The sequence below is a fragment of the Argentina silus genome (assembly GCF_951799395.1).
Source record: "Argentina silus genome assembly, chromosome: X".
Classification (NCBI taxonomy): domain Eukaryota; kingdom Metazoa; phylum Chordata; class Actinopteri; order Argentiniformes; family Argentinidae; genus Argentina; species Argentina silus.
The window spans coordinates 8,114,739-8,140,128 of record NC_139653.1 but is presented as its reverse complement, the minus strand read 5'-3'; the positions used below and the strand labels follow the sequence as shown (position 1 = coordinate 8,140,128).

At 44.1% G+C, this 25,390-nt stretch overlaps 2 protein-coding genes across 2 annotated transcripts in view; both read right to left on the bottom strand.

The window, feature by feature from the left end:
* Positions 1-3,346: 3,346 nt before the first annotated feature.
* zfp36l2 (zinc finger protein 36, C3H type-like 2) lies at positions 3,347-6,732 on the bottom strand. Its single transcript, XM_083695922.1, has 2 exons — positions 6,417-6,732; positions 3,347-6,126 (listed from the first exon to the last, which is right to left on the bottom strand). Exons 1-2 carry the CDS (start codon positions 6,504-6,506, stop codon positions 4,945-4,947), a joined length of 1,272 nt encoding a protein of 423 aa, XP_083552048.1. The 5' UTR covers positions 6,507-6,732; the 3' UTR covers positions 3,347-4,944.
* Positions 6,733-7,471: 739 nt separating this feature from the next.
* Positions 7,472-25,390, bottom strand: part of thada (THADA armadillo repeat containing) — a 57,060-nt gene continuing 39,141 nt past the window's right edge. The window contains exons 33-38 of the mRNA XM_083695898.1: positions 24,913-25,028; positions 23,911-23,983; positions 23,642-23,798; positions 23,184-23,306; positions 9,842-10,020; positions 7,472-9,638 (exon numbers count right to left, since the gene is read on the bottom strand). Coding sequence (XP_083552024.1) covers positions 9,315-9,638; positions 9,842-10,020; positions 23,184-23,306; positions 23,642-23,798; positions 23,911-23,983; positions 24,913-25,028 — 972 coding nt within the window. The 3' untranslated portion in view covers positions 7,472-9,314. The remainder of the gene's footprint in view (positions 9,639-9,841; positions 10,021-23,183; positions 23,307-23,641; positions 23,799-23,910; positions 23,984-24,912; positions 25,029-25,390) is intronic.

The window sequence follows — 25,390 nt, the reverse complement described above, 5'->3', positions numbered from 1 at the left end:
AGAGAATTAGAATGAAATAGAAACATCATTAGGGCCCACAAACAGTCATTTCCTGCCCAGATCACTCAGAGATTGTATCAACAAGACCTTTGTTTGAAATCCGGCGATATGAAATATGGACGTGAGTGAAAGCACCGCCACCACACTACCAAGCCCAGACTCCCCCATAGCAACATCCGTCTCCAGCTGACCTTGACCCCTTTAACTTCCTCCCAGATGCAGGTCAAACCTCAAAGGCAGTCTCGCCCCCCTTTCATAGAACTGGCTCTCTGTGGAAAAGACCTTTCCAGCGGCATGACAATTCCACATACAACCTTGGTAATCACTGAGCGGGTACATTTATTCACGACGGCTCCCCACACCACCACTCAGCATAGCTACACTATTTGTACAGTATAAACATTTTGGATGATTATATGTAATTACTCAGTGGTACATAAACACACACACACACATATATGCGGACGTACACACACACATATGCGCACGTACACACAAACACACACACACACACACACACACACACACAGACACACACACACACACACACACACACACACACACAGCAACCTCAAGGATTTCTGTTCCATGCTCAAAACTGTTTATTCAATAATAACGCAAGTGAAGGGAGTCATGGACTTCAATACTGCCAAGAACTCCCCCAAATAAACACCACCATTAAACATGTTCACGTAACGCTTCCACTTAAGGTCCTATTCCATAATTCAACAGTGCGTGTTTCTGCTCAATCCACAGTATAAATAGTGAAGTGTTATTTTATTATCAGCATGTAGTATTGCTGAAACCCAGTTTGTGGCTCTCTATATCAATACTACGGGCTGGATAAGCATGCCTACATAAGCATGCCTGCTAAGGGATTTGAACATGGAGTAGGCTAGGCTGCACACTTACAGTGGCGCACATAAACCACACCCTCTCACCTCACAGACACTTCCTTATCGCTGCACTCTCAGTTGTCGATCATGTGCAAAGCCACACCCCATCTAAGTAAAGCTCCATTGAAGTGGATAGGCCATGCAAATGTAACAGCTCTATCAACAAATACCCCAGCCACACTTTAGCCCCCTTCCCAATTCACACACACCCATCATGTTTGGCTGTAAATTCAACATGTGTTAAGAAGGCAACATATATAGAACAGAGATAGGGGGGTTATTTTAAGTCTCTTCTCTCATTGGGTCCCTCCGTACTGCGAGACATGCTGTCTAACTCACAAGAGCCATGTAATTTGAACTGTTGATTAATCTGGAGTATTGCGATGAGACAGTGGGTGGGGTAAAATTGTAGAGACTAGCCTAGACCATCAGTGGGCATAGAGGAGCTTCTGCCATCTTGTTTATACCTATCCAACCCGTTCAGATCTACACAAATGTCTAGGGTGAAGGGAATAGGGGTTGTTTCTGGACAGGGCCAGAGTCTCTCTAACTGAGTGTCCTTATAATGAATATTCAGCCTACATTCTCACAGCCAAGCTGTGCACTCTGAGGTCTTTTGAGTGAAATTGACCTACGTAACATCCTTTTGAAACCTTCTCTGCCTTAGAAGGCTCGGATTAAGAGTATTTACATTCTGAAGAAAAAAAATTTAAGAGAAAGTTCCACCCATAACGACATGATGTCAGAGCCTCAGACTGTATACATGGCGCTCTTTCGCTCTTCACGCCAAGGGTATCAACCTCAGGGCCAACCCAGAGACCAGAGACCATAGTGCAGCCACGTGTCTCCCCATCCCATCTGCTCAGCGTTGATTCATGTATTTCACTCTGGACCTGGGAGTGATGCCTGGGGCCAATGTTTGTAAACTGTGGAGAGCCAAGGGAAGTATCTCATCTGACACACGCAGCGCTTGGTTTATTCTGGCGTCTGTGGATGTCGTCAGTGTTGTAGATGAGCGACGCCCCATCCCCTGTAAACACCGACCTCTTCGCAGATGCTCTGTAAATATTTATTGTCAGGCAGACGGCAAGGGGAGAGGAGCGTGGATGGAGCACCGAACGCACCGGCAGAAACGTGACCCCGTCATTCCTTCTCTCTGGACTCTCAATGCACCAGTCAACCGGCACTGATCTCTTTATCATCTATACACCAGAGACTGATATTTTACCTTGTTGTAATGGGATGATCCTGAAGGGCATTGACCACTGCTTTAGATACTCTTAAAAAAGAATCACATGGTGATGGTTGTGACGCTCACGCCTTACTGAGCATGACAAAAACAAAGCCTGGGTGAGCCATGCTGCTCTCAAGCAGTGCACCATGGCATAAATAGTAACTACTGGAACCCCCCCCCCCCCCCCCCCCCCCCCCTCCCCCCCAAGTAAGGAGAAGGAAAATAAGAGGACAAAAAAAGCAGGAGAGAGAAGAGGTGGAAATGGGTGGTGGTGAGGAACTGGGCTCTTCCTGCCGTAATCAGAAGTCAGAGTATTTCCTGTCATTGTAGGAGCTCCAGACCCATTAACCAGCAAGCCCCCCTACACACACATGCACACACGCACACAGACACACAGGTATGTAAATCCGACTTGTCTTGCATGGCTTGCATTGTGAGTCCTTTGGCACTGTGCTGATAAACACTTCATTATGAAATCCTGAGGACACTGTAAATATTTGCTTGGCCTTATCAACCTCCCTTATCTTGACGTGAACTCTTGGCACTCCATGGCTTCTAGGGCTTTATTGTCTTAAAGGTCAGTCTTTTGGTCAGTCTGTTGGAGATACTGTATAGGTAAGATTTACTTTCACAAACAGAGGATAGACAGATGGTCAGTACAAACATCCATGCTATAATCTCATCCAACCCACATTTGAGGTGTGGGTCATGTATTTCTCATACCAGTAAATATGACCAGACAATGAATTGACAATGCTCTATGTGGGATTAATGTCACATTGGACTGTTGTTATGGTCTTTCTTCCAATGGTTAAAATATTCACTATTGGTCAACCATACAAAGCTGAAACATGCTTTGAAGGAATGAACCAAGTTGATCATGTCTGACCCCATAGATTGTGGCATATCTGATACTCTAAACTTATTGTTCTGCTTTAGAGATTGGTTTGTGCTTCCCACTATAGTTTGTGTGTGTGTGTGGGGGGGGGGGGGATTATGCCAGGGATGGGGATGCATTGACTCTCATGTCTTCAGCTCTTTCCTAGTGGATGGGGAGAGAGGTGATTTGTTGTCACTTACAACATACTGGTGTAAAGAACATGGGAAGCAGAGCATACCAGTTTGAGGAGAAGAGAGACAATATTGATGATGTAGTGCAGGAAAGAGAGGCAGTTTGTACCATATAAAGAAATAGAAATAGGCCAAAGCAACAAAATACTTCCAAAATGATTTTATTGGGAGAACTACAAAAAATGTACAGTACAAAGTTTACAGTCTCACACTCAATTTGTAGTGAACTGACTCCACAAAAATAATTACATTACAACACATGTTGTCTTTTTGTCTGGGTTTTTTTTTTATTAGTTACATTCAAAAAGCTTTACTTCTGATAAAGTAGTCAAAAAAGTACATGTGCGCATCCCCTGTACCTACTATGTACAAACAAAACATGTTAAACCACTTTCCCATCCAGCAAATTCTGAAGATTCAGACAATTTCAATCTCAAAGAAAAAGCTAACAAAATCAACATGTGAAGAGGAATGGTGAATTGAAGTGGGAAAAAAAAATGTATGGTTGTTGTTCCAGAGTGTCTAGTGGTAACAACCTTCAAAAGGAATTCAGATCCAACACTACATTCAATTCAACTCGTGAAAAAGATACATGTAGGAAAATACTTTATTTGGTTAATCTTAAGGCATGTAAGATGGTGACCCCATAGGCACTACACAATAATACTGGGGCACAAGGGACTGCTACATTCTTCAGCGCGTGGCTGGAATCACAAGTGTGACCTCGTGCAAACAGAGAAACAAAATACTTTTTTGGTTAATTTATTTACTTGGGTTCTTTGTCACTGAAATCAGATCTGTAAAAAAACATAATGACAGCTCAGGTTTGGACGGTCTGTACAACCACATCGTTTATACATTCTACAGAAACTACCTAGATAGGGATCCTCAAAAGGCCTTCCACAGCATTGACGAGCAACATTGGAACAAACAGCAATCACGCAAACTGTTTTAAACGTAAACAAGGAAACAAAATTAATGAAATAAATATCACATACTTTCTCTTAAATTAAGATGTTTTTTTTTTACTCATTTACAAATAAAAATAACCAAGTGAAGTTACAAAAGAGACCAAAAACAAAATATATATTACTGTGAAAAGAACACTCCACTTTATGCAGATTAATAATGGCGATCATAATTTAAACATAATACAAGAATATAGATCTATTGCTTCATCATACTTGATAAATACAGTATGGACACAAATTACCGATGTAGCCTATACTTTTCACAAGACAATAAATAAGTTAAATAGTTCATAGCCAGTAACGCACCGCTATGTAATCAAAAGAGCTACAAAAATATATCCCAACCATCAGCAGTGATTTCCCCAAACAAACTGAACTCAAGAGTGCTTTCAACTAAGCAACACAGTATACTAACCAAACAAACCACTAGGTGGCGCTGTGAAATAGATTAAAGTTCTGGAATGGAAATGTAGCTTTCAGAAAAACGAACACAGCTTGAAAAATGTTACATGTGTCAAGGCATATTCTTGGCAGGATGGTTGAAATCCGAAACCTCTTACAGTCTCTTTTCGCATCAAGTCTTGTTACACATCTATCCGAGGAAAGTGTGTCACCTGATAAACCAAGACTGCAATTGCAGCTCATTAGGTAAGTTGCCGATGGAATGCCTTCTGTTGGTATCTACCTGTATACAGCTATCATTAGGTCTAAATACAGAAAGAAAAAATAATGCCACGACAAAGATCTTTTTCATCCATTAAACGACGAATGATTAATCATCTGAAATCGACAGCCTGCTGAAGATTGGCAAACGTTTCCCAGCATCCAAGCTTGGAGATTCGGAGCCGCTGAGACTCCCAGAAGTGCTGAGTGACCCGCTGGCATAACTCTCCCGGCCTGAGAGAGAGTCGGGTGGACTAGGAGGAGAGTCGAACACCGGCGACTCGTTGAGGCGACGCAGGGATTGCAAGTGGCTCATGTTGTAGGAGGGAGGAGAGGGGCACAGGTTGGCTTGAATGCTTCCGTAATAGGCACCATTGGACTGGTTGGCATAGCCGTTCTGCGTGTGCACGGTCAGTGGGGCAAGTAAGGCTTTTAAGTCTTGCCCCGGGAAAGAGAATGCACTGTTCACACAAGCCATGGAATTGGGCGACAGGACATCCTCGTAGAAGTTAGGGGAGCAAGAGGCGTTGGAGGGGGGTGGGGTGCGCGATGTGGGGCTCTCCATCAGTGGGGAGTCCAGTCCGTGATGACTGGAAAAACCGGAAAAACTCAGGCTGTGGTGAAGCTTTGGTCTGTCCCTCTGACTGTACCCTGGCATGGCCTCCCTCTGACCGTAGACGCAGAGCTCGCGAGACAAACTGGGTTCCCCCGGCATGTTGGCGTTGCTCGCAGGTGATCTGCGCTCGTCGGCATTGTGGATGAAATGACAGCGGGGACCATAGGGGCAAAAACCGATGGTGTGGTAGGTGCGACACGGCTCGGTCTTGTACTTGGGGTGGCGAGACAAACTCCTCAGCTCGTGGTAGCCGTGGGCAAACTGGCACTTCTCCCCATACTTGCACGCTCCGTTCTCCTCGAAGGGTCTGCAGAGTTCGGTCTTGTAGCGGGTAGAGTTGATCTGAGAGCCCGGTTTCTGCTGCAGTGCCTGCAGCTGCTGGCTGCGCTCAAGGCTGCGGTCTCCATTCTCGCTGTATGCGCGGTCGCGGAACTTATTATCCTTGTTCATGGTGGCAGTGTTGCCGCTGCTAGACGAATCCTCGTGCATGCTATTGTAGGAGCTAACGGAGTATTTGTTACTGTTGGTCATTGATTCCAAGTTGCTGGTCGAGTTTCTACGGAAAAATCCAGGCGTGTAAGAACTGTTGGAGCTGGTAGCTACTGGAGCCCCCACAGCTTTCTTGTCCAGCATGCTGTTGATGTGAATGGCGTTCATGTTCAGGCGTTTATCTTGCTGTTGGGAGAACATAGAATACAATAAGTAATGTATTTCAACACATACGGTTTAGATTAATGCACCATTATTTTTATGAAGGTAATTGCAAACAAGTTGTGTTGCTAGCAAGCTAGCTTTCCTACATAGCAAGGACAACAGTAGCCAAGCTACTGACGATGCACCAACAGGTTGCAATATTAGCCAGTTGCACGGTTTCAACAAAAAAAAAAAAAAAAAAAAAAAAAAAAAAAGAGTAGACTATATCTAGGTAGTAGGGCAAGAGTTTGCAACTACGAATTTGTTCTTACCTTGTAAAGCAGGTCAATGTCGTAGAAAGCGGACAAGATGTTTGCAGACATCTCTTCTTCTGAAGTTTTCTGTCGCAGTCGTTCTGTCATGGAGGACCAAGCAGGATCCTTGAATGCACGAGGCAACTGTTGTAGACAGTGCCACGACTGGTTCGGGAAAGTTGTGAAAAAATATATCTGCAACTCCAGTGATGTGAATGAAACGACAAAAAGCAAGGTCCTTGTTGCTGTTGTCGATGTTCTCCCAGAGAAGCGCTGAATCAGAGTGCTTCACTGACCATCCGTACACTGCACATGGATATAAATGCTTCGCGGTTGTAGCAAACTTTTGCAGAGCACGCCCCCTTTTCGAACATTGTCCAGTCACTGGTTGGCCGCCTAATATTACACTCCGCCTCGAAATTGTACTCCCTTCCACATTTATATCAGTGCAAATGTGTAAAAGCTGTGTATCAGTCTATCGACCCGTTCGATTGTCTCTATGGCAGCTCTGACTTGTAAATAACTTAAGTTTGATGTTATTCTGGAAATACATCGCAATCAGTCCGCATCATTGCTTTTTTGTGTGGAAGTGAGGCGGTTGCATAATCGACGACATCCACTCAGTAGCATATCTAGTCAATTACGCATGGCAAAAGAGTTGTTCTCAATATGTTTAAATTACCTACCCTTTTCCTTTAATTACATTACATAACAGGAGTTATTTGGCCTTTCAGTGCTGCAATATGAAAGTTTGTGCAGCGCAGTGTGTTTCCATAATGAACATATAACACAAAGACACATGGATAGAATATAAATCAGCCAATTAATGAGTTAATCTTTGCTCTAAAGTTCCTTAATTAATCACCTACGAGCAACATTTGTTTTGCCCAAAGCCCTACATTGTTGTAATACAAGTAGCTGGTCCGCTACCAAACAGAGTTAAGGATTTCTACTTCACAATATATTTTTTATAATGTTATTTATTAATTCAGGAAAAGGATGAAGACAAATGTTTCGTCACTGTCATCTCAAAAGCGCTCAGCCACAATCTCAGAAGACTGACGGCACTGGTGGAATATAGCTCTCCTTAAAAAGCGGTACAACATTGCCCCCCTGAGGACAAATTCAAAAATGGCTTTATAGACTTTAGCGCCACCTGCTGAGGCCAAGGCATAATTTAAAGGTGCATTCCATAAGATTTCCACATAAACATAGCCCTTATGTGAAGTAGCATGTTTAGTTTGTTCGCTTTGGAATCTGACTAAAACACAGTATCTGCCAGTGTGATGTAATGAACAAATTATGTAAAAATGGTCAAACCATAAGGCCATGAAAAAGCTATGAAAATGGTCTAATGATGCAAAAGCTATGAAAATGTTAACATTGGAGCCAGGTCACATTCATTTATCTGCAAGATGTATAAGATTGGATACTTGGCAGTGAAGCACACAATGTGATATAAGTCCCAAAATGCAGAACCTTTGGTGAAGTGCATGTAAAAAATCATGTGCAATATGTAATCCATAAATTGCTAGTTTCTGTGAGATCAGTTACGATCAAGTCATTCTGATTGGACAGTATCTGGAAGAACAGTTAGTGAACACGAAAATAATGTTTTTGCATGATTCAGAAGTCCCTTGAGTCATAGTGGTTTCGCTGCTGAGAGATATATAATTTAAAAAAATAATAATAATATATATATTTTTTTTTTTTAAAACAGAAACACCAGAAAACAAACGACAGGTTGGAATCTACTACTACAAACCCTTAAATTAGAGCTTGGGCTGTACTACGCCTATTTGAAAGTGTTTATGATAAATAGTTTTAATGTCAAGGACAGACAGGCAAGCCTCATACATTGAGAAATCGCTTGAACATGTCCTCATCCGCAAAAACCACTCTCCCATCACACAGCCATGTTTTTATTGGTGGATGTTCAAGCGCTCCAAAACATGACATCATTTTACAGTACAGGGAACACACTGCTGCTACAGTGTGAGACTGCCCAGCTGTCTGCACACTAGACCAATGTTTTTAAAAAACAGTAGAGGAAGACAGACATAAATACATGTGACACAACTAGAATGTTTAGCAAGGGTAATATTTTTAGGGCGAATACATTTGCTTTAACAACCTTTGCTGCCTTGAATCATGCAGTCTCTCACACTGCATAACCAGACCGTTGAAAGTGTGTTTTTTCAGGCCCATATACAGTAGCTCTGGGGGGGTTGTGTGGATTTGTTGAATCTCAATGTACTGTGAGTGCACAGCAGTCTTGAAGGCAAATTTAATGGTGGGCACTTTAGTAGTAGTACACTGTGTACATTTTCCATGTGAAACACTATCTAGTTGGTAGAAGCACAGAGCACAAAGTGTTATTTTTCACATGCAGGGCTAAATGAATAACATGTCCCAGCATTCAAGGTTCAAGCCTCTGATACGCTGTGTTCAAGGTGCTGTGAGGAGACACATGATTTTCAAGACCTTAGAAGCACAATGAATAAGGGAATCTTTACTGAAAATCACTCTGACATAACTCAAACATTTACATTTTCAGCAGCACATTCCCTTCTAAAACACATGAATCCATGGACAGACTGAAATGAAATCCATCTAACAATGATATAAATTCTAGCTGGCGGCAATTATTAAAATCATAATAGCCCTAGGAGTGTTTGTCCAGGCACCACGTGATGTCTCACTCAACCACCGCCCCATGCAGTAATCCAGACAATAGAGGGATGGTTTGGGACTGTCATCGTGGAATCCACTCCTCTGGCACAACATTCCCTTTTGTTCTTGAGGCCAGAAACTGAGGCTCATGGGAACCTGAGTTTTGGAGCTGAGTTGAGTAGATTATGTTTCTGGAGGCTATAGTGGCTCGGATTAACACTCGTCTTTGTCCCTTCCTTGTCCTCAAGCTGACGGTCCAGTCTGAGTCAGAGTGCCCAGCACGTCCAGGGCCAGCGAGGCTCTCTCTTCTCTCAGGGTCAGGCGAGTGTGCTCTATGGTGCAGGAGAACTGGGGCAGGGCTGGGAGGGCCCTCAGGGCCAGCTGGGAGGCCTGGGTGTGGGCCTCTGCCTGGGCTGACAGTCTGCCCACCTCGACCTGGTTCACCACACTCATCCCTGGGTTCTGGGAGAGGAGAACACACAGGTGTCTGTGCAGCAGCCGCACCCACTGGACAGGCTCCTCCCACAGGTTCAGATCTCCCTTCTCAAACAAGAAACCCTCCTCGTCCTGGCCAGGGGAAGACCAGAATCAATGACCATGAATGGATTAACTAAATCATGAACTTTAATTAATTGAAATATATGCTTAAATACACTAAGTGCTAATATAGTTGCCTTGTTATTAACAACATGATAGTTGCCCTGTTCGTAAATACCACCTAACCCATCCCATCCCATGCTAACCCCTCCAGATGGTGTGGCCCTCCTTACCAGGCCAGTTGGCTCTGCAGTAGCTGTCTCCTCCTCTCCCTCTGCTTGTCCCAGCAGCCAGTCTGTCAGGGTGAGGATGCCCGTGGGTACCTGGCCCCAGAGCTGGAACAGCTGGCACAGCAGCCCTACACCCATGTCCAGAGCCACTGGGGGGCACACCGCCACACACACCGCCACATCTAGAGGAATACATGGAGGTTCACTTGACTCATCATTCTCTCTAAAGGGGCTCAAATCATTAGAGCGAGAGGGGGAGAGTGGAAAGGAAAGGCAACAAAGACCAGAGAGAAAGTAGAGAAAAAAAGACTACAAACGAAGTATAGCATTAATGAAGCTATAATGTAATTATTATTGTTCTTTTTGTATGCGTATGTAGGGTTAATGTATTTTGTGTATATGGAAAAAAAATACACACACACACACAGATATATACATATACAGTGGGGGAAATAATTATTTGGTCTTGCCCATGGTCAAGAAGAAGCACACTAAGGTCATGGAGTGGCCTAGCTAGTCTCCAGACCTTAATCCTATAGAAAATTTGTGGAGGGAGCTGAAGCTTCGAGTTGCCAAGCAAAAGCCTTGAAACCTTCAGGATTTGGAGAGGATCTGTAAAGAGGAGTGGACCAAAATCCCTCCTGAGATGTGTGCAAACCTGGTGACCAACTATAAGAAATGTCTGACTTCTGTGATTGCCAGCAAGGGTTTCTCCACCAAGTACTAAGTCATGTTTTGCTTGGGGATCAAATACTTATTTCCTTCAATCAAATGCAAATGAATTTATAACTTTATATAATGTGTTTTTTCTGGACTTCTTTGTTGATATTCTGTCTCTATTTGTTAAAATAAAAGTACCATAAAAATTATAGACCGCTAATTTCTTTGTAATCGGGCAAACTAACAAAATCAGCAATCATTATTTCCCCCACTGTATATAGATACATACATACATCTATATATATATATACACATACATATATATATATACATATACATCTCGAGGATGATCAATGGAAACAGCACCTGAGCTCAATTTCGAGTGTCATAGCAAAGGGTCTGAATACTTATGTAAATGTGATATTTCAGTTTTTTATTTTTAATAAATTAGCAAACATTTCTAAAAACCTGTTTTGGCTTTGTCATTATGGGGTATTGTGTGTAGATTGATGAGGGAAAAAACTATTGAATCCATTTTAGAATAAGGCTGTAACATGTAAAATGTGGAAAAAGTGAAGGGGTCTGAATACTTTCCGAAGGCACTGTATATATATATATAATATATACAATATATAAATCAGACCCCTTCACTTTTTCCACATTTTGTTGTGTTATAGACACAATTTAAAATGGATTAAATTAAAAGAATTTGTCATCAATCCACACATAATACCCCAGAATGACAAAGCGAAAACAGGTTTTTAGAAATTTCAGTAAATGTATTAAAATTGAAATACAGAAATACCTCATGTACACAAGTATTCAGACCCTTTGCTATGACACTCTTAAAATGAGCGAAAATGCAAAAATGTCATCAACAAATCACTCAAGTTGAATTGAGTCCATTTTAATGCGAGGACAATAGTTCATGTAATTTTGGAATTAATATCTTTGTTTTTATAGGGTCTCTGATTGGCATAGTAATCAATTACACACTGTGTGGATCAGGTTGTCATTACAAACTGAGCAAATGGAGAGGAACAAAACTGCTCAGGAATGCAACCCTGACGCCTGGGGAGACTTACAAAAATCTACAAAGTTGAATGGTGGAGAGGAAAAAGCACAGTCGATGGGACATCATCATCTCAGTCACTCTAAAATATTGGTCTACAACCAAGTGGCCAAAAAGAATCCCTGAATGGAAAATAATCTCTCATATCCATAATTGTGTTTGCAACAATGAATTCAAGTGATACAGCAAAGAAAGTGGCTGGAAATGTGTTTATTTTGTTTTACTACAAAGCATTATGTTTGGTGCAAATCCAGAACGTGCAATGCAGTTTCCCCACCATCTCTCGTGTGGAGAATAGTGGTAGCTGCATCAAGTTATGGGTATGTTTGTCACTGGGAGGGACTGGGGAGTTTGTCAGGATCAAGAGAAAATTATGAAATTGGCTGAGTTGGTAGTGACATCCTAATCTACATAGTATTGAGTGATTTGTTCATGACATTTTTGCATTTTAGCTAATTTTAAGAGTGTCATAGCAAAGTGTCTGAATACTTACAGTCATGAGAAAAAATTAGGACACCCTATGAAAACCTTTGTCTTCTTCAACATATTCAAACATATGGACATTTGATATTCATTTGAACAATATTGAAAAATTGAGGTAATATAACTAAACAAATACAACTGAAACAAATTATTTAAAAAATTATTGGTAAAATGTAATTAATAGAAATGCAATCTTCTTGTGAGGAAAAAGTTAGGACACCCCTACATTTAGTTCCACTTAAAATGCCTAAAATTATAATAAAGAGCACCACATCAGGTGCAAATGATTAGAACATCGTTACAGAGGATTTTGGAGGAGCCTGTCCTATTTAAACCTCAGATATTTAGTTTGGTTTGCTCTTGATTGTTGAAGTGAGTTGCATCACCATGGCGAGATCAAAAGAGCTCTCTGAGGCCTTCAGAAGAAAAATTGTAGATGCATATGAGTCTGGGAAGGGATATAAAAAGATCTCCAAACTATTCGAAATTGGCCATTCCACTGTCCGGAAAATAATTTACAAGTGGAGAACATTTAAAACCACCACCAACATGGCCAGGTCAGGCCGCCCAAGCAAGTTCAGCCTAAGAGCTGACCGAAAGATGCTTAAAGAAGTCTCCAACAATCCCAGAATGTCATCACGAGACCTACAGGTATCTCTTGCCACAATTGATGTCAAAGTACATGCATCCACCATAAGAAAGAGACTTGAACAAGTTTGCATTACATGGGAGGTGTGCAAGGAGGAAACCCCTGCTGTCAAAAAAAAACATCAGGGCAAGACTAAAGTTTGCCAGAGAACACCTAGAGAAAGACCAGAACTTCTGGAACAATGTGCTTTGGACAGATGAATCCAAAGTTGAACTATTTGGGCACAGTAAGAGTAGACATGTTTGGCGCAAAACCAAGACAGCATTTGAGAACAAGAACCTCATACCAACTGTGAAGCATGGGGGTGGAAATGTCATGGTTTGGGGCTGCTTTTCTGCAGCAGGGCCTGGTCAGCTCACCATCATAGAATCCACTATGAATTTTGTATTGTATCAGAGGGTGCTTGAGGAAAATGTGAGACCATCTGTTCGAAAGTTGAAGCTGAAGCAGATGTGGACCATGCAACATGACAATGACCCAAAACATTCCAGTAAATCTACCAAGGAATGACTCAAGAAAAATAAATTGAGAGTTCTGGAATGGTCAAGTCAAAGCCCGGATCTTAATCTTATTGAGATGCTGTGGATTGATTTGAAACTGGCTGTGCATGCAAGACACCCCTCGAACATCACACAGCTGAAAGAATTCTGCAAGGAGGAGTGGGAAAAACTTTCTCCCAATTGATGTCAGAGACCTGTAGACAGTTATAAGAAACGTCTAATTGAGGTTATTTCAGCCAAGGGGGGCAATACTAGCTATTAGGGCATAGGGTGTCCTAACTTTTTCCTCAGTAGGAATTGGCATTATTGTTAATTTTTCGTTAAATAAATGATTACAAAGTTACATTTTCATAGTTTTTTGTTCAATTACATCCCCTTTATCTATAGACATTGTTAGAAAGAAGATAACATATTGATATGTCCATATTTTTAAGAGAATAACTTAATATTTTGGGGGGTGTCCTAACTTTTTCTCATGACTGTATGTACATGATGTATTTCTGTATTTCAATTTTAATAAATTTACTGAAATTTCCTATTCGCTTTGTCATTCTGGGGTATTGTGTGTGGATTGATGGCAAATTCTTTCCGAAGGCACTGTGTGTGTGTGTGTGTGTGTGTGTGTGTGTGTGTGTGAGTGTATATAACATTCCTTTGAGATTCTGGTCCATGATGACATGATTGCATCACGCAATTCCTGCAGATTTTTCAGGTGCACTTTCAAGCTGTGAATCTCCCATTCTACCATATCCCAAAGGTGTTCAATTGGATTCAGATCCGGTGACTTGGAAGGCCACTGAAGAACACTGAACTCATTGTCATGTTCAAACCAGTTTGAGACGACTTTTGCTTTGTGACATGGTGCATTATCATGCTGGAAACAGCCATTAGAAGATGGGTAAATTGTGGCCATGAAGGGATGCACATGGTCAGCAACAATACTCAAATAGGCTGTGGAAGAAATGATTGATTTTAATCGATTGATGATATTAACAGGCCCAAACTGTGCCAAGAAAACACCATTACACCATCTCCACCATGAGAAGGTGTACAGGTGTTCCTAATAACATGTTTGGTGAGTGTGTATATACATATATGTTGTTCTGATGTTCTGATATATATATATATCAGAACATCAGAACAACATATATGTATATACACACTATATATATATACACACACACACACACTCACCGACCACTTTATTAGGTACACCTGTTCAACTGCTCATTAAAACCCATTTGTGCCGGTTGCTGCGTAGCGCAACTCTGACTCTCCTGCCGGATGCTGCGTGGCGCAGCATTTTTTATTTGTCGTATTTTTCATGAGGCGTGCAGCATATAATGCACTGTCATTGGTTCTAATACACATGAGGTGGGTCTTGTTGATTTTTTAAAAACACGTGAGCACCCAAATGTCGTGTGATTCGCCGAAAATCACATAAATCAATCAGACATACACGTGCGTTTATTGTAGATTTTTTTTGAGAGCGGCGAGATATCTACGGCAGAGGAGAATTTTGACAGCGAGGGCAGTGACAGAGTTGGAAGAGAATGAGGAGTTTGAGAGGGAGGAGGAGGTAGAGGATGATTATCTACCGGATGATCTTTTGGATAGAGCACAGGAGTGGGATTTGTGGACAGAAGGAGAGGAGGAGGAGGACGACTTTCTCGGATTCCAGGTAGACTGGAAAACCGAGGGTTACCAGCCGCGCAATGCGAAGCAGTTCACCCGCAAACCGGGGGTGAAGCAGCCGATCCCCGTGGATGCTAGCCCCCTGGATGTCTTTTCGCGTATTTTTAACGATTAACTTTGGGACATGTTGGTGACGGAAACAAATCGGTACGCTGAAGAGACGCGCGGTCAGACCCCCACCAACTCCAAGTGGAACCCTGTCTCCAAAACGGAGATGAAGACATTTGTCGGGCTGTGTTTCACATTCGGTATTTTGAAGCTGCCAGCACACAGGGGTTACTGGAGGCAGACCAAATGGTTGTACCAGACCCACGTCCCCAAGGCCATGGCAAGGGACCGCTTCGACATGATCTGGAGGTAATGATTTGTGTTTTGTTTTCTTGCGCTCTCTTCGTAAGAGTTCCGTTCTCTTACGAATACATATAAATAAATACAATGATGGCAATACATGTTAGGCTTAAACTCATTAATTTTATCATATGCATTTTCAGATATCTCCATCTCCAAGATAACATGGACCCTGCCGTGGACAAATCGGACAGGCTCTGGAAGCTCCGGGGGTTCATGGACCTCCTCCTGGTTAGATTCCAGGAACTCTATGAGGTCAATGGCTTCGTAACCGTGGATGAGTCCATGGTGAAGTTCAAGGGACGCCTGGGCTTCCGGCAGTACCTCCCCAAGAAGCCGGTGAAGTGGGGAATAAAGGTGTGGGTCATGGCGGAGAGCAATACAGGCTATGTCACCAATTTTCAGGTGTACACGGGGGCCATTCAGGTTAAGACTGAGAAAGACCTGGCTCACCGGATAGTCTCAGACCTGGCGACACCTTATTTCGGGTCCAACCTGTCCGTATACATGGACAACTTTTACACCGGTGTGAAGTTGATGGTGGACCTCAAGACCAGGGGGGTGCAAGCTTGTGGAACGGTGCGTGCCAACAGGAAGGACCTCCCCAAGAACAAGGACCTCACAAAGCAGGCTGGCTTGACCAGGCATGAGTTCAAGGCGGCGCAGCGGGATGACTTGACCTTCTGCATCTGGCAGGACACCAAGGCAGTGATGGTCCTCTCCAACTACCATGACCCGACAGCTTATGGGTCAGTGAGGAGGAAGGCCAATGGTCAACACCAGATGGAGGTTCGGGTGCCAGCATGCCTTGCTGACTATCAGCAACATATGAAGGGGGTAGACCTTCTGGACCAGATGGTGGGCTACTACCAGATCCAACATCGGTCTACAAAGTGGTGGAGGAGGCTGTTCTTTTACTTTGCTACGGTGGCGTGCTACAATGCCTTTGTGGCTGCCAGGTCTGCAGGAGGAGCCAAGTGGAAATATAGGAGGGGGGGCTACAAGGACTGGCTGGAGGATCTGACCATGGAGCTGATCGTCTCCGTCACTGCAAGAAGTGCTCCCCAGGTGCTCCCCACCTGCCCAACTGGAGCTTCTGCTGAGCATGACCTGGTCCAGATCAACACAAAGAGGAAGACCTGTAGGGAGTGTTCTCTGAAGCACCACGGCACCAACGTGCGTCCTGGGTCAACTCTGATGGGGTGCAGGCAGTGTGACCTTCCTCTGCACCGCGAGTGCTTCATGCACCACGTCCTTCGATTCAGGACATAGTGAAGCTACCACCAAGCTCCCTCCCCACTCCTTTCCCACCTCTCTCTCATACCAAGGTGCCTTGGTCTGTGTGTTGGCATGTTTAAAATGTTATTTGTTATATAAATAAATCAAATAAAATTATTTTTTCTTCCCCATCTGATTTTGAGGATTTTTAGAAAAATGTGTTGGTATGTTAGTGCTAAGGGAGCATGTTTTAATACAACCTGTGATTCTTACCTTTAAAATGTAATTTATTTCATGTTTCTATGTGCTACAGAGGCTTAGATATTAAGGTTTTGGTAGACGTTGACAATTCTTAGTATTTTTTCGGAAAACCCTCAGGAGATAGGGACATTTATCCTAGAATACCATAGGTTTTGAGAGCCGTTTTTAGCAGGCGTTTTAAGAGTAAATGGGTTAACGCAAATATCTAATCAGCCAATCACAGGACAGCAACTCAATGCATTTAGGCATGTAGACATGGTCAAGATGACCTGCTGAAGTTCAAACTGAGCATCAGAATGGGGAAGAAAGGTGATTTAAGTGACTTTGAACGTGGCACGGTTGTTGGTGCCAGACGGACTGGTCTGAGTATTTCAGAAACTGCTGATCTACTGGGATTTTCATGCACAACCATCTCTAGGGTTTACAGAGAGTGGTCCGAAAAAGAGAAAATATCCAGTTCTCTGGGCGAAAATGCCTTGTTGATGCCAGAGGTCAGAGGAGAATGGCCAGACTGGTTCGAGATGATAGAAAGGCAACAGTAACTCAAATAACCACTCGTTACAACCACGGTATGCAGAAGACCATCTCTGAACACACAGGTCGAACCTTGAAGCAGATGGGCTACAGCAGCAGAAGACTACACCGGGTGCCACTCCTGTCAGTTAAGAACAGGAAACTGAGGCTACAATTCGCACAGGCTCACCAAAATTGGACAATAAAAAGATTGGAAAAACGTTGCTTGGTCTGATGAGTCTCGATTTCTGCTGCGACATTCAGATGGTAGGGTCAGAATTTGACGTTAACAACATGAAAGCATGGATCCATTCTGTCTTGTATCAACGGTTCAGGCTGGTGGTGGTGGTGTAATGGTGTGGGGGATATTTTCTTGGCACACTGGGCCCCTTAGTACCAATTGAGCATTGTTTAAACACCACAGCCTACTTGAGTATTGTTGCTGACCATGTCCATCCCTTTATGACCACAGTGTACCCATCTTCTGATGGCTACTTCCAGCAGGATAACGCACCATGTCACAAAGCTCAAATCATCTCAAACTGGTTTCTTGAACATGACAATGAGTTCACTGTACTCCAATGGCCTCCACAATCACTAGATCTCAATCCAATAGAGCACCTTTGGGATGCGGTGGAACGGTAGTGTGTGTATGTATATGTATATGTGTGTGTGTGTGTGTGTATATATATATACACATACACACACTCTACCATTCCACCACATCCCAAAGGTGCTCTATATATACACACACACACACACACACACACACACACACACACACACACACACACACACACACACACACACACTTCTCTACTGTACTCCTACTCCCTGCCATAGAACAACAAGGGGTGAGAGACTGAGGAGCAAGCAATGCTTTTGGAGCAAGCAATTGCTCTCAATCTGGTGTCTGACACAGGATCAATGTAAAGCTTTTAGACACCAGATTAATGCATTTCTGTCTTTATGTTCCAGACTAAGTGTGTGTTCTCTTCTGGGCTTGGAACCAAAACTATAAGTCTGGAACCCATCCATCTGGGAACCAAAACTAAGTCTTCTAACCGTGTGAACGCACTCACTCACTCACTCACACTCACACTCACTCACTCACTCACACTCACTCTCTCTCACTCACTCACTCACTCTCACTCACTCACTCACTCACACTCACACTCACTCACACACACTCACTCACTCACTCACACACACTCACTCTCTCTCTCACTCACTCACACTCACACACTCACTCACACACACTCACTCACTCACTCACACACTCACTCACTCACACACTCACTCACACACACTCACTCACTCACTCACACTCACTCACACACTCACTCACTCACACACTCACTCACACTCACTCACTCACACTCACTCACTCACACTCAGGGAGTGATACACACTGTAAGAACAGAGGGAGTGTGTAAGCAAAAGGAGAGACACTGAGAGCAGAGGGAAGACACCCAGATAACACCAAGAACTAATTAAGTAATTCAGGCCTACCAGTCAAAATACTACTATTGGGGGAGGCTGGAATGAGTTGGAGGGATTCAGCAGCACCTTCCTTAACCCACTCCTACATCCCTACACACTACCCCCTAACCTACTCCTACATCAACATCCCTACACCCCCTAACCCAACCAACAGGACTGGGAACCCTGGTAGTTCAGGAGGATTGGTTTTCCCTGCAAGAGGAACATAAGAGGCTGGCTGATTGTACAGTATTATGGGAGATTTAGAGCGTTGTGCTGGAGTGACATGTTCCTTTTTTTAACCAAAGCGCTTGGGCCACCCCTTCTATGGGTTCTCCCCATCTCTTGTGTCAGTGGAGGGGGGAGGCGGGTGCACAGAGTTTACCACTGAACCCAGGCCAGGAATTTAAATCGAAAAAACATGGCAAACCCAAACATTATTTCAGACATAATAGGAAACTCTAGCTGCTTTTCCATTGATGAACTTAAGAGAGGGTTTCACACCTGACTAACGCGATTTCCCTGTCTCTCCTCAGCTTTCAGTCCAGGACTCCACTCCCAACTTCTCTCAGGGGATTGTCTTTCCCTGTTATTTATGTGTGTATTGTGTGTGTGTGTGTGTGTGCGTGTGTGTGTGTGTGTGTGTGTGCGTGTGTGTGCATGCGCACGCATGTGTGTGTTGGAGTAAGTGGGTGTTGTTTGTGTTTGTTTATCTAACAATCTCTTATCTCAGAGATGATGGGGCTGTGCCCATCGGCCCAGTGCATGGAGTGAGACAGCAGGACAGGAGAAGACAGGGGTGTTAAGAGAGAAATTCAGGGTACACACACCCACACTACACCCAGGAGAATATAGCCTGACTCTTACTGATCTCATAACTTCCGACACTTTACCAAATAAATCATTTAGCACCACTATTGTCAAAGTGGGGTACGTGGATCGATCTAGGGGGTACGCGAAATAAATCTGTGATTTACCGTCCCAAACAGTCCTGTTGAATGACTGCAGTCTCAGTACCAAAAATAAATGCATGCACCCTATCCAACAGAATAATATTATCACAATGTCTAATATGTAAGGGATAATGTTCATAGAATATCAATTATGCTACAAAATAACCGACAGTGTGAATCGCGCAGGGTCGTTAAATTTAGCTGGAACGCATTTCTCGAATGTTGCCTGAACATAATCCCGCCTACACAATCCATTAATTATGTTAAATAAGGAAACGAAGATAAATGTATGGACTTTAACTGCTGTAGCTAAATTTAAGAATATAAATAAATATTCTATTTTTTATATTCTTAAATTTAGCGCAAATATCTTCCTGTGCCTATGAGTGCATGAGAGCAGACACCTCTTGACCAATCACAACAGTGTTTATGCTCTCGCGTGCTGGGGGTACTAAGTAGGATGTAGAGTGTCTCAGGGGGTACATGACTGTTAAAAGTTTGGGAACCACTGATTTAGCAGATGCTCTTATCCAGAGCGACTTACAATAACTACATTTGCCTGTAGTAAGTGAAACAACTATACATATCACAATCATCGCAAGTAAGACTTTCTATAAGAACAGGTGCTAGTAGCACACAGTGCCAGGAACACAGGAGCACGGGAATTTCAGGAGCGTCATCCAACAAATGAGTGAGAAAACCAAACCAGTCAAGTCCAATGCTGTTGTCTGATTTTTTCACCTGTGTACACTTCTCAGTCTCCACAGGATTTTGATTGGAATAGTTCGGTGTCAGAGTCCATGCCTAAATCCAATCCGACACTTAAAACCAATGTGGGGAAGTGCACAAGTGACAAATGAGACGTTGAGTACAAGTCCTAACCTCTTGTCACATTGATGCTATCCTGGAGGAGGTTTTCCCTTCCGCAGCTCCATTTCCACACCATTTCACAATGAGAGAGCACTATGCCATGATATGAAGGCATGTTTCTGCATGACATGGAAGCCAGATTCCGGCGGGAAAGGAGGGGGAACGCTTAATTCCCGTAATCGATCAGTGGGAGAGTCTTGGACTGGAAATAATAAAAAAAAACTAAAAAAAAAACGTTTTGCTTTTTTAAATAAGGAAAGAGAGAGACGGGAGCTTTGGTGTTGCTGGGCAACGCCGGAGCTGAGCTGCCGCAGCTGGGGGGTGTCGGGTGTCCTAGTGTGTGGTGTGGAGTTAGTGAAATCAGAGAAATGTGTGGACCCCCCCCCCCCCCCCAATGTCACCATACTCTCTGTTGGAGTGGGAGTGAACCACCCACACCCTAGTCCTCTGCTCAACCACCCACAACATAGGGATATAGGGGGGGGCGGGGGGGGCACAGTATACCCTCCTCACTGCCTGCTTTTACATACATGGTTTCACCCCACCTGGATCCCTAACCTGAGGACGATACAGGCCCATTATCCACCTGTCACTCTAACCAGGCACAGGCACCGGCCAAACTCCACAGCTCAGCTAGAACAAGTCCATATTAGTGGTGTGACTCCTCTACCACGTTAGTGTGGGTGTGATACTGAGTAAAAGGTTGTATACAAATATTCACACACACACACTCATTAGAAGGTAGAGCAGACACAGACACAGACGCACACGCACACACAGTGTTAAGGGGAAAGAGATAAGGGTGTTGCGGTACAAAATAAAAACACTGCTTACAGCCCTGACTTCCTCCTGTGGCTCACAAGAACTTGAGTGTGGAACAGCCTACACCCATATGCCAAGGGTCTTGACTATTCAACAACAACAATCAAAACAAAACTGTAAAGAATATAATAAAAACTGAAGTAGAGGCAAGTAAAGGAAAGCCATTATTTATGACTGCAGTCACAGGCCAGTTGAGCTTGAAGTCAATGAGTCTCTCCACCAGGGCCTTAGGGGCTGATCTAATACCAGTCAGATGCCAGACGACAGGGCTACCTCTCCCTCTGACAAACCTGGGATTGCGGTGGGACTAGTAGCCTATCTTCACCAGCCCCTAGTCTACAATTGCTTGGCACTGACAATAACTTGTAACATCCACGACTATGATCATAAACACCATCATTAGCCTACATCATGAACAATCACCTTTTTCAAAACCACTCTTGGCTTTTTTGCAATCTTGGCCATGCATCCCTAGGGCATTGACTGAGACTGTCTGTGAAAATAAACAGGAACAACAGCACATCTTTTAAGCTCCTAAACAGCTATAATCATGTTGGTAACAGTTACGCCCAAATCAAGCCCCCCACAGCACAGTAAAGATGTGTTCCTCTATGATGTAATCAGACAATCCCACCTCTGAGCATGTAAGAGTATTGGTGGTGGCAAGAGGCTTTCAAACCCAATTAGTATGGACTTATTTGGTGGTGGATGGGGGGTTAATTGGATTTGCTTTTCCTGTCCAGGGCAGACGGACGGACAGACAGACAGACACAGGCAGACAGAAACAAGAATCACCAACTTTTGAGAGTTTGTGGTAGAGATAAATGAAGGGCTGAGACTGCTGGAGGGCTTGACTAGGGAGCCAGCCAGATCAGGCAACTTCATAACCCTGATTCACTTCCATATCCATGGCTGGATGCTGTTATTACATCATCCTAATTTGATACCTCCGCTACTTTACCCTGTTACGCAAGGTCGTAAATAAGCCCCCACCCTGAACACAGTGGCTGGGCTAGATGAAGACACACACTTCCACATCCACACCAGCAATGGTAGTCCATGAAGTTAGACAGGAGTCTAGGAGGATATTCTGGCCGTTCTACTGTAAAGCCCCATTCTGACGTCCACACATCGCCTGGATGTAGCTGTATGCTTTTGTTATGAAACAGCCATGAGGAGACGTTATCAGTGGAACCAGACTGAGACACAATATTTACGTGGCGGCCCTTGTTCATTGACTACCATTCATAAAGCGTATACGGGTGGGTGGCTCCTGTGTGGAAAAATATACATAGTCAGTTTAAGTCTCGAAGACTGGAAGTCACACTGCCTGAGCCCAGTGTCCACCCGCCAAACTAGAATTAGCACCCCTCATTCTGGGAACACTAATCAACCCTAGTGAGAAACCACGTAAGTGCCCCTCCTACTCCCAAACTGTGTGTGTGTGTGTGTGTGTGTGTGTGTGTGTGTGTGTGTGTGTGTGTGTGCGCGTGCGTGCGTGCGTGTTGGAGTGACTGGCTGAGACTGTGTTAGAAAGATACATTGCTAGAAAGAGTAATAACTTTATATGACCTACATCCACACATTAACCAAACATGATGTAACAGGTAGAGAGAGATCTTTATCAAAGCTACAACAAACTTTTAAAATTATGTTATTGTAGTGCACATAGGAAATGAAGTGAACACTATGTTTAACAGGTGTGTGTTTACCTGCTGAGTAGGTGTGTGTGTACCTGTGTTGAGTAGGTGTGTGTCTGTGTGTTTGTGTGTGTACCTGTGTTGAGTAGGTGTGTGTTTGTGTGTATTTGGGTATGTACCTGCGTTGAGTAGGTGTGTTGGGAAGTTGGAGATGAAGTCAGAAGCTTGATCTCTCACATCCTGGTCCTCATCCTGTAGCAGGGTAAACAGACCTTGCCACAGAGCCACTGTGTGGGACATACCTGACACACACACACACACACACACACACACACACACACACACACACACACACACACACACACACACACACACACACACACACACACACACACACACACACATTACAACAAGATAAAGTAACAGACACAACTACACTAGGGGTTAGGTGTTGAGGGACTGAGTGTTGTTATGGTGGTGTGGTTGTGTTGTGTGAACAGTGTGTAGTATGTTGGTGTAGTTGCATTGAAAAGGAGAATCGGAATGCTGGGCACGACTTGAGAACCCAACATTGACAGAACACCACTGTAGGTGCCACCATTGACATTCATGGTTCCCTTCACACAGAGTCACTCACCCAGAGGCAAGGCAGGGCTGGTAAGCAAGGTTGGTGTTACGTTGACCAGAACCTCGGCAGCCATCAGTTTGACCTCCACAGGCTGTTCCTCACTGCAGCACTGAGCCACTAACACCGCCCAGCGCCCCAGACATGCCACTGCAGCCACACCCAGACCCTGAGAAACACACACATACATCATGACAAACAGCTACATATATACAGTGCATATACAGGGTACACACAAGGACACATAGACACCTGTGTGTGTTTGAGAGGATGTCCCTTACCTGGGGGTCAGAGTGTGCCAGGTCCACCACTAATCGAGAGGCCAGGGTCAGGGCAGCACAGTGCAACTCCACACTAGAGAAAACACACACACACACACACACACACACACACACACACACACACACACACGTTTAATACGCTTAACACACTACACAAAGAAAATGTGCTGCTCTTACAATCCTCAACAAAGCGGTGAGTACCACACAGTGTAAACGTGCCTTTACACCACACAGAGAGGAGGGCAGCCAGGAACTCAATCTGAGTCTTACACAACTTTAATCATAACCTTGAAATGCCTCCAAAGGGGAAAGGAGATCCCGGTCGTACAGATTACGGCCTGGCCAAGCCTTTGTAATTCAATCCTTATTCCCCAACTCTCATTCGGCATAGAAAAATACAGAGGTGTGTGTCAAAAGAGGAGTTTGTGTGTCCCTCACGTATTGGGGGGCCCCCTTCAGCCAACACACACACGCACATGCACACACGCACTCGCCAGGTGCAGGGTTAGGGTGAAGCTGCCATGGGGCCCTGAGTGGTGAGTAAATCTATCTCCTTCATCCACGGGTCTGGCTCTGAATACAGGAGTGACAGCCTCCCAGCCACAGATATGTGTGGGCCCATTAACAGAGGAGAGAGGGAGAGAGAAAGAGAGAGGGAGAGAGAAAGAGAGAGGGAGAGAGAAAGAGAGATGGAGAGTAGATACCTCTGCTACAGAAATGGACCATTCATGCATGGTCATCATCAACCAAAGCTGAGGAAGGGTCTTGGTGGCTGGGGGCTGTTATGGGAGCAGGTTTTCAACTGAAGCAGCCATATTGAAGTAAATGTTACCCCCTTTCTGCATTTGTCTCTGTCTGTCTATCTGTCTGGCTCGCACCCTACCATCAGCACTGGGGATTGAACCGGCAAGCTTCCAGCCGTCCTCTCTGACCTCAAGGCTACCTGCCGCCCCCTAGAGCAGGAGTGATGTGAATGTGTTGGGTGGGTTGAGGTCAACTCACCTGTGTGCAGAGCCTTCAGCCAGAGAGACGACTCGCTCCAGGACCTCCCCCTGGCTCAGAGTCTGCAGACCATCTCTCCACCGCAGGTCAGAGATCACACTGAGGACTGACAGCACCTGCAGATACGAATAGAGGGAGAGACATGAGGGGAGAGAGAGAGAGAGTTTGTGACCAGACCTTCAGTACCAACACCATAAGCGAGGGTTAGCATTAGCACACGTTGGTAAGGGAGGGTTGAACAGGCCCATGCATCCTCTCTGGTGAGAGTTGGCAGCTGTGCCCTGCTAGTATTTTTACCTCTCTGTACTGTTCAGATCCTCCCAGCAAACCCAAACCACGGGTGCACAGTGTCTGACACACACACACACACGCACACACACACACACACACACACACACACACACACACACACACACACACACTGCCTCTCAGTCTCTGACTCTCTTTATCCTCTCTCCCTCTGTCTCTTTTTTGGATA